Source organism: Symphalangus syndactylus, chromosome 12 (assembly GCF_028878055.3).
Source record: "Symphalangus syndactylus isolate Jambi chromosome 12, NHGRI_mSymSyn1-v2.1_pri, whole genome shotgun sequence".
NCBI lineage: Eukaryota > Metazoa > Chordata > Mammalia > Primates > Hylobatidae > Symphalangus > Symphalangus syndactylus.
In genome coordinates, this window is record NC_072441.2 from 143,985,524 (window position 1) to 143,999,285 (window position 13,762).

The window sequence follows — 13,762 nt, forward strand, 5'->3', positions numbered from 1 at the left end:
GAGGCAGAGAATATATATTGGCCATTTCTCAGGCTCTAGCCAATTCCTTTGGCTTTCCCTTTTCTCTCTTAGAATCAAACCCCATAGCTCAACCTGATTTCTCTTTTCACTTCAAAGATGCGGCTATCCGCCATCTTTGTTGCTTCGTTCTCTCCTTGTACCCGACTCCACCCAGTACGGGTTCTTGAGCATGGTGTAGCCTCACAGCTCCCATTTCTTGCTTCTCTTAAGGGTAGTCCCAGTCCTTTTCCAGACAAAGTGAGTCACTGTGGGATCCAGATGGAGGGAAGAGACAGGATGAGGAAATGCGAGAAGATTCTCCCTGTCGAAGCCCTAGTCTGTGATTTCAGCTCCCTCTGAAATCCCGTGTCAAGTTCACTTTGGTTTTGAGACCAGAGCTCACCAAGCCCCACCCTCAATGATATGATGACATAGCCATGACCGTTTCATGGGCCATAAGACCCTGCTTCTGGGCTGTTTTCCCTGGGAGTCCTCTGTAGGTGCTGTTGGGCCTACAGAGGCCTCCTAGGTACAACAGCAGGTGATAAGATGTACCCCTCAGCAGACAAATCAATTGTCTTATGTGGTTCATTAATATACCTTAGGCTCTTCAAACAGAAAACTCTCCCTCCTTGGGCCCCAGCCTCATTTAGGAACTGAGCCCTCTGGATAATTCCTCTTAGAGGGGGCACTTTGAATAAGGTGAATCTTCATAGCCCAAGTTGCAGTGGTACATAAGGACAGTGTGGGCAAGGACAGGACTAATGCCAGGGATTTGACCAAGCAAAATTTAAAATGGGCAAGCTGGGTGTGGTGGCTCATGCCTGTAGTCCCAGCTACTCAGAAGGCTGAGGTGGGAGGATTGCATGAGCCCAGGAGTTATAGGCTGCAGTGAGCCATGACCGTGCCTCTGTACTCCAGCCTGGGTGATGGAGTGAGACCCTGACTTAAAAAAAAAAAGAAATTTAGAATGGGTAATGTCCAACTGGGATCCTGTGAGGAGACAGGGCATCCCTGATCTGACAGTTTCCCTTCTTGGATACTTACAGGGAGCGATAGGGATGGTATTGGAGGAGAAGTGGGGTCCCAGCCGGGAGTGAACAATGCTGTATCTCTCTTATCCTAGTCATAAACTGTGGTGACCCTGGGATTCCAGCCAATGGCCTTCGGCTGGGCAATGACTTCAGGTACAACAAAACTGTGACATATCAGTGTGTCCCTGGCTATATGATGGAGTCACATAGAGTATCTGTGCTGAGCTGCACCAAGGACCGGACATGGAATGGAACCAAGCCTGTCTGCAAAGGTGTGTCTGGGGCTGCAGATGTGGACAGAGGGCCAAACAAGATACGAAAGTGAGATGTAGGCCCTGAGCATCTATCTAGAAGGGAGAGGGGTGAAAGGCCAGCCCTAACATCTTATCGGGGATGTGCGAGGTGAGAAAACTGGCCCCTTAACATCTGCCAGGAGCGAATCAGAAGTATCAAGATAAGGCCTGGTCCATGAACATTGAGGGAAGGGTCAAACGGAGGACTGGGTTGTCACACTTGAGAGAGAGCATTGTAAGGCGCAAAAAGATCAGAACTCCCACAGTAAGAGGGACCCATTCTGGTTCTTCCTGTTTAGCCCAGGCTCTAGGTGGGTGCAGTGTAGTTGGTGATATCAGTGATGGTGACGGGGGCTCATTTCCCAGGACAGCATCAGAACTCAGCCTTCTTTGGTCTCCCTCCAGCTCTCATGTGCAAGCCTCCTCCACTCATCCCCAATGGAAAGGTGGTGGGGTCTGACTTCATGTGGGGCTCAAGTGTGACTTATGCCTGCCTGGAGGGGTACCAGCTCTCCCTGCCCGCCGTGCTCACCTGTGAGGGAAATGGGTCCTGGACCGGAGAGCTGCCTCAGTGTTTCCGTAAGTTGCTTACAAGGGCCTTTGGTGCATCCTATTCAATAGCTCCTTCCCCTTGCCTCCTTGGAGCTTTGTGGCTGGAAGGCCCAGAATAGGTAGTCCCCCCCACCCGAAACCAGGGAGGAGCTTCATCGAAGACACTATTAAAGAGGGAAGGAAGTGGAAAGGAAGAAAATGAGGATCCCTTAATTGAGCCCTGGTGTCAGATACTGCCTAGAGTCACAGAAGGAAATTAAACTAGAGATATTGGGGGTGTTTTTTTTTTTACCTGAAGGGTTGTTAACTATATGGAATAGTACTCAAAGATCTGGGGGTGCCCAGTGCTAGATACGTGTCTGTTTTCATGAAAAATGACCTGCACAGAAAAGTCTTCTGGGAAACCTGTGATTTTCTGCTGTGTTGCTTTATTTTTTATCCACCTGGCCCAGTTGTATCCTGAGGAGCCCCAAGTCTATTCCAGGGCTTACTCCTTACTGAGATCCCCAGTAAGCAGGTTCCAGGTCACCTATTCTTGTCACACCCCGTGAGTGAGCTCTGGAAGGTTTTCTCCATGCCTGTGCTTTGGACAAACAGTAGGACATATTTTTCTAATTGCCATTTATCCAATTCTGCAGAAAAAAATCCACATAGTCATGATACTGTTTTGGGTTCCTCTGAAAATTTGCTTCCATCTGGGAATTTCCTCAGAGATTAGGGCCAGCAGCTGGAAACTGCACACAGGTGTTTGGTGCAATGTTACCCTCTCCAACCTTCACATACTACCAGGGTCAAGTCTGGACTCAGCAACCTTGCTTTTCCTCTGGAGAAATAGCTGAAGTGCCTTTTAACAATGAATTATGGTCATCATGAAAAAAATTTTACCCATTAGAAATTACAAAAAAGAAAGTAAAGTCATCTGAACTGGCACTTTCCAATGATAACCGCAGTTCAGCTTTTGATGATGTCCCACGTGAATCACTGTGCATTTTTGAATAGATAGTGATATGTATACATTTTCTAGAACTGGCATTGGCTCATGCTGTACGTACTGTTTCATAACTTGTATTCACTGATAGGCCACCGAAACCTTTCCATCAATACCTTTCTACCTTTCTTTATCAATATTTACTGATATATGCATCATCATTTTTAATGGCTTTAAAGAATTTCCTTGTAGACACAAGTTATTTAATCTTTTCGCACTGGTGATGAATTTAGATTACCTCCAACTTAATCATGTTAGAAGCAGTTCTGCAATATGTATTCCTGAAAATTGCCTTTCTTGGCCGGGTGCAGTGGCTCATGCCTGTAATCTCAGCACTTTGGGAGGCCGAGGCGGGTGGATCACGAGGTCAGGAGATTGAGACCATCCTGGCTAACAAGGTGAAACCCCGTCTCTACTAAAAATACAAAAATTAGCCGGGCATGGTGGCAGGCGCCTGTAGTCCCAGCTACTCGGGAGGCTGAGGCAGGAGAATGGCGTGAACCCAGGAGGCAGAGCTTGCAGTGAGCCGAGATCACACAACTGCACTCCAGCCTGGGCAACAGAGTGAGACTCCATCCCCCCTCCCCCCAAAAAAAATGCCTTTCTTTACTCCTGCAGCAAAGCCCTAGGCATGAGAATGCTGGGCCGAGGGCAGTCATGACTCCCTTCTTGACATATGTTGTCAAACTGTCTTCTAGAAACTGTCCCAATTTACATTCCCCAAAGCAATTTATGCGAATGTTTCAGGATGCACACCCTCATCAACAATGGATTGTGCCAGTATTTTTAAATATTTACCAGCCTGAGGAGCTTTAAAAGATAGCTCATTACTTTAATTGGCATCACATTGCTTATGAGAAAGGCCACGCCGGTTGCTCTTCACTTGTCAGCCATCTGTGTTTCTGGTTCTTTCAGCTGCCTCCTTTTGGATACAGTAACTTCCCATCAATCGATTTTTAAACTGACTTCTAATTGGTCAGCATAGACTCCCCAGCCTTCAGGGCAGAGGCTGCAGGTCCAGCTTCATTTTATTTTGCATGTGGTTATGTACCTCATGACTCCATGTACACACACACACACACACACACACACACATTTGCATCATAGTATAAAGCAATGCTTGAAGTGATATCATGGTAAGCTTTGCCTTTGGTAATCAATTTTTAATGACACTCCCTGATGTTAACATGGCCTGAATGAAATGGGTACACCCATACACTACCCACCACAGTGTAAATGTGTACCCTTTGGGGAAAGACATTTGACCCTACACGTCAAGAGCTGTGAACATGTTCAACCCTTTAAAAATAATAAGTTCACTCCTAGAGAATTCTCCTAAGAAAGTAATACATATGAAAAGAAAAAACAAAAAAGAAAACAATACATGTGAAAGAAGAGTTATATGTAACTGTATAATAGAAAATGCCCAATGTAAGGGTTATGATAAAATATAATTATGGTACAACCACCTGTTGCTAATTGTGTAGCCAATAAGCGATGATGGTGTCATAAACATAGAAAATGTTTACGAGATAATGCTAAGTGAATGAAACAAGATTTATGGTCACATGGGCTTGGGTTTGCCGCTCCCCACAAGTTTACATACAACTGAACAAAGATTGGAAAACAACATGCGTGAAAATGGAAAAAAAGTTTTGGATAGTGGGATTGTTGTTTATTTTTCTTCCATGTTCTAAACTTCCTGTAATGTTACTCCATCACTTGGATCAGTATTAATAGGCACTTTGAATGTAGAAGGGAATAGAAGGGAGAGGAAGCCCCCATCAGCAGCAGCACCGCAGCAGGTGGAAGCATCTACCTGGGGCTGCCCCGGTTCCCAGAGTTCAAGCTCAACCAGGAAGGGAACAGTGCAAAGAACAAAGGTGGGGGTGTGGAACTGGAAGATTAGGTTCTAGAAAGCAACTTAGACCTGCCTTTCTCCGTTCGTCTTCCCAGCTGTGTTCTGCGGGGATCCTGGTGTCCCTCCCCGTGGGAGGAGAGAGGACCGAGGCTTCTCCTACAGGTCATCTGTCTCCTTCTCCTGCCATCCCCCTCTGGTGCTGGTGGGCTCTCCACGCAGGTTTTGCCAGTCAGATGGGACATGGAGTGGCACCCAGCCCAGCTGCATAGGTGAGAGGTCATCTGGGGCAGAGAGCATCCTGGCTGGGGTGGAGGGACCTTCTTTTGGGCCTGAGATGATTACTTTCCTTCCCTGTCTTCAGTGGTCTCATCTGCAAAAGGGAACATCTCCTCTTCTGAGCTTCTGCAGCAGGATGTAAAATAGCCAGAGCTAATGTGCTTCAAGGAGTCAAATAGGCAGCCAGGGCCAAGGCTCAGGTGGGGATCTCAGTGGACAGGGAAGTCAGGATGTGGCCCTATTTTCTTTTCTACACCTATTTCCCAGAGTGAGATGAGGCCGTGAAGGCTTCCATGACCATGTGATCTGTGTCTTTGTTTTGGCCATCCAGATCCGACCCTGACCACGTGTGCAGACCCTGGTGTGCCACAGTTTGGGATACAGAACAATTCTCAGGGCTACCAGGTAAGGAGGTCAGCCAAGATAGGGCTTTCCTACATCCTATTCCTTCCTGTCACTGTCAACATAAGAGGACCCAGGGACCTTCCCCAGGACAGCACTCAGGGAGGACAAGAGCTTGGAAAGAGCAGAAAGAAAGCCCTCTGCCTCTTTGAATAGTGCTCCATCAGAGCACCCTGCAGAGACAGAAGGACCCTAACATCCATCAGAGAAACTGATGGAAAGGACAGATGGCGTGCAGTTCCACGAACACTTCCCGGCAACCCCGGGCAGGGTGGCTGTGGAAATACGGAAATGAGTGAGACAGACAGACCTCTGTCCTCAAGGTGCCCACCCCACCCACAGACACTGGGCTCATGCACAGTGGCAACGAGTATGTGCCACACAGGAGGCAGGCCCGTCAGCATGCCTGGCCCATCAGGACACAGGCCCTGTGGACACATCTCAGATGAGCTTTGGGAGGAGAGAACCTGGACAGTCTGGGTTGGGACACATTGAACAGAGAAAAGGATGGCCGGGCGCGGTGGCTCACCCCTGTAATCCCAGCACTTTGGGAGGCCGAGACAGATGGATCACAAGGTCAGGAGATTGAGACCATCCTGGCTAATACAGTGAAACTCCGTCTCTACTAAAAATATGAAACGTTAGCCGGGCATGGTGGCAGGCGCCTGTAGTCCCAGCTACTTGGGAGGCTGAGGCAGGAGAATGGTGTGGACCTGGGAGGCGGAGCTTGCAGTGAGCCGAGCCACTGCACTCCAGCCTGGGCGACAGAACAAGACTCAGTCTCAAAAAAAAAAAAAAAAAAAAAAAAGAGAAAAGGAAGAATGGGTGTGTTCAGGGCAGGACAATTAGCTGGAGTCCAAGACTTGCCCAGGAAAATATCGGACTAACCTGGACATGACAAGCTGGGATCTAGTCCAGTAATGTGACTTATTCACTCAGTCTGTACTCAGCACGTGCTTATGGCCCTGAACTGTTCTAGGTGCTAGGAATACAGTGGGAACAGGACAGGCTGGGTGCTTCTTTGAAGGGAGCTGCCTGGCTGAAGATGATAAACAAATAAATAAACGAGCTAGCTTCTGAGAGCACTAGACGCTACACAGTATGTTATAAAGGGGTGTGAACGGGGTGGGTTGCCATTTTAGGAAGGGTGGTTAGGGAAGGGTGACATTTGAACTGTGGCCTCCATGATGAGAAGGGCTAGCCCTGTGCAGAGCAGGGTGACATTCCTGGCTGAACAAAAAGCTGGTGCAAAGGAGTGCTGAGGGAAGTGCTCAGCAGCCTGGGGGCCTGGAAAACAGGCCAGCTAGCAGGTCTGCAGCCCCGTGAGAGAGGAGAAGGAAATGTAGTGAAGAGCGAGGCTAGGTTGGAAAACAGCTTGGTCCTGGTGTGAAAAGTTAAACATTCACACACTCTATGACCCAAAAGTTCCACCTCTGCAAACATATCCCAGAGACACTCTTGCACATGTCACCAAGAAACAGGAAAAGTTGTGGGTATAGTCATGTGATGGATTATTACGCAGCAAAGAAAATGAATGAACTACAGCTCTGCATGACATGGATGAATCTTAGAAACATACTATCAAGTGGCAAAGGTGGCATGACACTACTTTTATAAATATTAAAACCAGCAAAAACTTATTAAATTCTTTAGAGATATGTATGCACATATGTGATAGGATCGTTTTTTAACAAGGCAAAGAAATTAACACAAATTTGAAGACAGCCATTACCATGGAGGGGTATTGAGGAACAGAGCAGGGAAAGAGCCCCTAGAACATTACAACCATGTCCATAACGTCCTAGCTCTTAAGTTGCATGGTGGATTCAATCTAAAATGTCCATTTTATTATTATACTTTGTATGTGTTCCGTATATTATTTTGTGTATGACAGATATCACGTAATTTTTGCAAAGGTGGCAGCATGGGACAGGTCATGCAGGGCCTTGAAGCCGTGATAAGTATTTTGGATTTTATCCGAAATGCCATTTGAAGGTGACACAATCTGATTCTTCATTTGAAATATTACTCATGCTGCTGAGTAGAGAATGAATATCAGGGAATTGAGAATAGAAGCACTTAGACAAGGAGGACACTGTTGTCATGACTCCTGGGAAAAAGAAGGTGAGAAGTGATCCTGAATGCTTGTTCAGGATGCATTTTGTAGGTAGAACCAAGAGGACTCATTGATGGAATGGATTGTGGGGTCAAAGGGATCAAAGATGACTTGAGGTTTTTTATTTGCACAACTACATGGATAAAGGTGCCATTTGCTAAGTCAAATGATGAAATTCAAGACAAAAAAGTGTTCACCATGGAAGAAGGGAGTGGAAATTAAGAGTTACACATTGGGCCGGGCGCGGTGGCTCACGCCTGTAATCCCAGCACTTTGGGAGGCCGAGGCGGGCGGATCACGAGGTCAGGAGATCGAGACCATCCTGGCTAACACAGTGAAACCCCGTTTCTACTAAAAATACAAAAAAAAATTAGCCGGGCGAGATGGTGGGTGCCTGTAGTCCCAGCTACTCAGGAGGCTGAGGCAGGAGAATGACGTGATCCCCGGGGGGCGGAGCCTGCAGTGAGCCGAGATCGCACCACTGCACTCCAGCCTGGGCGACCTCGAGACTCTGTCTCCAAAAAAAAAAAAAAAAAAAAAGAGTTACACATTGCATTTGCACATGCTCCAGTAGGTAATAGGGACACATAAGTGTTTGAGCTGGGAAGTAGTATAATCCGAGTTGCAGTGTAGGAAACAGATGTAGCCGCGTTACACCAAGTGGGTTGGGTAGGGAGAGATGGAGCCCGTGGTTGCCGGGTGTCGAGTTGTACAGTGAGGGGCTGGTGGAGGGTTAAGGTGGGGATCATAACTGAGCAGAGCAGGGAGAGAGGGTGGCAGTTCGTTCAACAGATTCTATGGGGGCCATATCTGTAAAGACAAGTCTCCCATCCTTAAAGAATTTGCAATTTCATGGAGGAAAGGAACACACACACAATATTTAATTTGCGCTCTTCTTCACATTTTGTAAAATGCTGTCAAATCCACCATCACATTTGAGTGTCACAACATTCCAGTGTGATTGTGGCAAGGATGGTCATCTCCACTGTATCCTTAGGAAGACTAAGGTTTACAGAGTTCCATGCAGCCTGTCCTGAGTAAATGCAGAAGTCAGAACTCGGATCCGGGCTCTTCTGACTCTGAAATAGGCACTGTGTCCACAACAGAGTGTAATATTATAACTTTGTTTGGGGTATTAGATGAGGCCTTATGGAGGAGGAGGCATCATATCAACTGCCTCAAAGGAGGAAGAAAATTTAACCAGGCAGAGAATCAGAAAAAGAGTTTTGCAGGCAACAGTGCGGGAGGAGTTGGGCCATGCGAAAGTGGTCAAGGGACAGACGTAGGAAGCACCGCTGAAGGCAAGGGGCTGAAGGGACTTTGTATCTTGCCGCAGGTTGGAAGCACAGTCCTCTTCCGTTGTCAAAAAGGCTACCTGCTTCAGGGCTCCACCACCAGGACCTGCCTCCCAAACCTGACCTGGAGTGGAATCCCACCTGACTGTGTCCGTGAGTGCAGACTTCACCCACATCCCAAGAAAATTCCTCTTGCCCCAGCTGGGCATCTGGGTCATGCTTGAATGCTCTGAATGACAGGGAGTTCACAACTCCCCATGTGAACTGATATCGGTCTCTTTGTAGTCCTTACACGTTGGGGCCTCACAGAAGACTTCCACACAATAAGCCTTTCTGATATTAGAAGGCAATCCCTATGCCTTAGCAAAGAAAAAACTATCCACTGGCAGCAGCAAAAACTAACAACTACAAGGCCAGGCCTCAGGATGAAGATATCAAGCTTTTGACCCAGTTACTCCTTTACCCCTCAGGAAGTGCTGCAGGCTTAGGTTCCCCCCACCCAGAGTCAACCAAGCCGATATCCACATGATCTCCATCTTGGCCATTACTCTAGACAGAGAGCTTGGGTTAGGGCGGAAGATTAGGGAGGGGGATGCTTGGCATGAAAGGGACTAGAAGGAAAAGGAAGAGGATATTCCATCTAGGAACAGGGGAGTGGTTGAAAGGGCCCCTGAAGCCCCTAATCTCCTCCAGCCCAGCAAGGTCTTTCCTCTCCTCCAGCCCACCACTGCAGGCAGCCAGAGACACCAACGCATGCCAACGTCGGGGCCCTGGACTTGCCCTCCATGGGCTACACGCTCATCTACTCTTGCCAGGAGGGCTTCTCCCTCAAGGGTGGCTCCGAGCACCGCACCTGCAAGGCGGATGGCAGCTGGACAGGCAAGCCGCCCATCTGCCTGGGTGAGTGTGCCTGCTCGGGGAAGCTCTCCAGGGCGGGAGGCTGAAGGTGCTGGCTGAACTTGAGCTGAAAGAGGGCAAAAGAGAAGGAAGGAATTGCGTTTCCAGGAGCTGGATCCTGCTTCTGATTTTCTAAGGTTTTGAGTCTAGAAGAGCGAACCAGAGCGGTCTAAAAAGGTGCATACTGAACCCACCCCAAGGGTTGCCCCTTTTGCCTGTGCTGAAACACTCACAGGATCACATTTCATCATCGGGCAGAGGCAAGTGCTTTCTGCCACCAAACTGGAGTGACGCGTTACACATATTGCACCCTTGATAAAACAGCACCCGCCTGTAGGTCCCTTGGGGTTACCAGGATGTCCCAGACCTCCCTTCCCCTCTTCTTCATTCACTTGTTCTCCATTTATTGAGAGTTCATGTGGCCCCATGCCTGCACGAGGCATGAGGGATTCAGAGGGGAAAGACACAACCCTGCCATGTGGAAGACAGACACATTATCAGATTTTATATTTGGAGTACTTGGAGGAACATGGAGATGTGCCCAATGCTGTGGGAATGAGGAGGAAGGGCACTAAAGTGGGGGAGAGGAGAAGTCAGTGAGGACTTCCTGGAGAAGGTGGTATCTGAGTCCAGTCTTGAGGGAAAGGATTGAGGTTAAAGGATTAGTTCAGTGCTGGAACAGCATTAAACTCTCTAATAGGCACTCACCTCACCAGATACCAGGCATTGTGCTAAGTGCTTTGCATGTTTCAACTCATTTAATCTTCACAAGATCCTATGAGGCTATTTAATATATGAGGTAACTAGGGCTAGTTGGGCCCCTCCCAACTAGCCATCTCCCAACACTTGTCTGTCCTGTTTTAGTGTATCCATCATCAGTGGGTATAAAGTGGTATCTCACTGTGTTGTTTTTTGTTGTTTGTTTGAATTTTCATCCAATTATTTTTTAATTGACAAATAAAAGTTGTATATGTGTAGAGTGTACAGCATGATGTTTTGATATATGTGTGCATTGTGGAGTGGCAAAGTCGTGTTAATTAACATATCAATTAACTTCATATACTTGCCATTTTTTGTGGTAAGAGCACAAAATCTACTCTCAATCATTTTCAAGTACACAGTGCATTGTTATTAACTATGGTCACCATGATGTACAAGAGATCTTGAACTTATTCCCCGTCTAACTGAAATTCTGTACCCTTTGGCCAACATCTGTCCAATTCCAACCCCCCAGTACCACCCCACCCTAGCCCCTGGTATCCACCATTCTACTCTGTACTTCTATTAATTAGTTCAATTATTTTAGATTCCACAGATAAGTGAGATTGTGCAGTATTTGTCTTACCGTACCTGGCTTATTTCACTTAACATAATGTCCTCCAGGTTTATCCATATTTTCACAAATGGCAGAATTTGTTTCTTTTTTAAGACTGCATAGTATTCCATTGTGTATATAGTCCATGTTTTCTTTATCCATTCATCCACTGATGGACACTTAGGTTGTTTCCATATCTTGGCTATTATGAATAATGCTTCAATAAACATGAGAGTGCAGGTATCTCTTTGACTTACTGATTTTTGTCTCCTTTGGATATATACTCCATAATGGTGTTGCTGGATCATATGGTAGTTCTATTTTTAACTTTTTGAGGAACCTTCATACTGTTTTCCATAACGGTTATATTAACTTAAATTCCCACTGACAGTGTGCAAGAGTTTCCTTTGCTCCACCTCCTCACCAACGCTTGTTGTCCTTAATCTTATTTATAATCGTTCTTCTAACAGGTGGGAGGTGATATCTCATTGTGGGTTTCACTTGCATTTCCCTGATGGTTAGCGATGTTGAGCATTTTTCATATACCTGTTGGCCATTTGTATGTCTTCTTTTCAGAAATGTCTATTCAGGTCCTTTGCCTGTTTTTAAATCAGGTTATTTATTTTCTTGCTATTGAGTTGTTTTAGTTCCTTCTATATGTTCCTTAGATGTTAATCTGTTACCAGATGTGTGGTTTGCAAACAATTTCTCCTGTTCCATAGGTTGCCTCTTCACTCTGTTGATTGTTTCCTTTGCTGTGCAGAAGCTTTTCAGTTTGATGTAATCTCATTTGTCTACTTTTGCTTTTGTTAACTGTATCGTTGTGCAAAAATGATTTATATTTCCTTAAAGGCTAATGGTGCTCAGCACTTTTTTATGTGTATGTATTCCTTAGAGAAATGTCTGTTCAAATCCTTTGTCCATTTTTTACTGACTTATCTTTTTATTGTTGAGTTGAAAGAGTTCTTTCTCTATCTAAAATACAAGGCCTTTATAAGGTACATGATTTGCAAATTTTTTCCCATTTCATGGGGTGTCTTTTCACTCTCTTGTTGGTGTTCTCTGAAGCACCAGTGTTTTTAATTTTGATAAAATCTAACTTTTCTATTTGGGGGGTTGATTTTGACTCCTGTCAAAAATCATTTGACCATAAATGTATGAGTTTATATCTGGATTCTCTATTCTATTCCATTGATCTCTATGACTATCTTTATGCCACTACCACCCAGCCCTGATTACTTTAGCTTTGTAGTACGTTTTCAAATGCTTTTGCTGTCATATCTAAGAAACTGTGACACATCCAAGGTCACAAAGATTTATGCCTATGTTTTATTCTTAGAGTTTTATAGTTTTACTTCTTGTATTTATGTCTTTGATCCATTTTGAATTAATTTTTTATGATATTAGGTTAGAATCCACTCATTCTTTTTTATGTGGCTATCCAGTTGTTCCAGCACCATTTGTTGGCAAGACTATTCTTTCCCTATTGAATTGTCTTGACACTCCTGTCAAAAATCATTTGACCATAAATGTATGAGTTTATATCTGGATTCTCTATTCTATTCCATTGATCTCTATGACTATCTTTATGCCATTACCACCCAGCCCTGATTAATCTAGCTTTGTAGTACGTTTTCAAATTGGCAAGTGTCCCAGTCTGGGCACCCTGGGGAGACTACATGTCTACAAAAAAATAAAAGTAAAGAAATTAGCCAGGAGTGGTGGTGTATGCCTGTAGTCTTAGCTATTCAGAAGGCTGAGGCGGGAGGATCACTTGAGCCCAGGATTTGGAGGTTACAGTGAGCTATGATTACACCACTGCACTCCAGCCTGGATAACAGAGCAAGACTTTGTCTCTAAATAAAAAAAAAAAATTTTTTTAATGAAAGAAAAGAAAAAAAATTGGGAAGTATCAATTATCCAACTTTGTTCTTTTTTAAGATTGTTTGCCTATTGTTTTGCCTTTTGTTTCTGTACAGATTTTAAGGTTGGCTTGTCAATTTCTACAAACTAGAGAGCTGGAATTTTGGCAGGAATTGCATTGAACCTGTAGATCAATTTGGGAAGTATTGCCATCTGAACAATATTAAGGTTTCCAATCCATGAACATGTGATGTCTTTCCATTTATTTAGATAATTAATTTCTTTCAGTGATGCTTTATATTTTTCAGTGTACAAGTCTTGCATTTGTTTGGTTACATTTATTCTTAAATATTTTAATCTATTATTATAGCTACTTTTATTTTAAAATATATAATGTTTTAGAGGCAGCTGAATTCAACCCCTTACTGTATGATCTTGAGCAAGCCCTTTCATTTCTCTGCCTCTCAAAAAGTTCCTCTGCTGTAAAATGGGGACAATAATCTCTACTTCAGAGTTTCAGGAGCAGGAGTAAATGAAGAAGTGCCTGTCACAGTATCTCACACATAAGATGCTTTCTCCTTCTTTGCTCCATTCATCTTATGAAACCTAAGACGATAAAGCATTCTGTTCAGAAGTACACTTGCACTGAGTCACTGCAGAAACTTTCTCCACAGCATTCTGTATACTGAGGCATAGGCTGACCTCCAGTGTTGAAGGAGATTTGCTAAAGCTGTGCTCCCCGCCAAGGCAAACAGTGGGGAGTCTGCCCTTAATGGCGACAAGGCAGATTTTCTATTGTTTCTCTGCAAAAGAAGAAAAGACATTAATACTTACTGACCATGACTTTCCTGTTCATAACCTCATTTATTC

General features: G+C 45.0%; 1 protein-coding gene across 5 annotated transcripts in view; it reads left to right on the plus strand.

Moving 5' to 3' along the window:
* The window catches only part of CSMD2 (CUB and Sushi multiple domains 2), a 645,703-nt gene that overhangs the window by 617,701 nt on the left and 14,240 nt on the right, over nt 1-13,762 (plus strand). For all 5 annotated transcript variants that reach the window (XM_055254886.2, XM_055254887.2, XM_055254889.2 and 2 more), the window contains 6 exons: nt 1,127-1,306; nt 1,733-1,906; nt 4,824-4,997; nt 5,336-5,409; nt 8,859-8,970; nt 9,538-9,717. In XM_055254886.2, the coding sequence (XP_055110861.1) occupies nt 1,127-1,306; nt 1,733-1,906; nt 4,824-4,997; nt 5,336-5,409; nt 8,859-8,970; nt 9,538-9,717 (894 nt within the window). The remainder of the gene's footprint in view (nt 1-1,126; nt 1,307-1,732; nt 1,907-4,823; nt 4,998-5,335; nt 5,410-8,858; nt 8,971-9,537; nt 9,718-13,762) is intronic.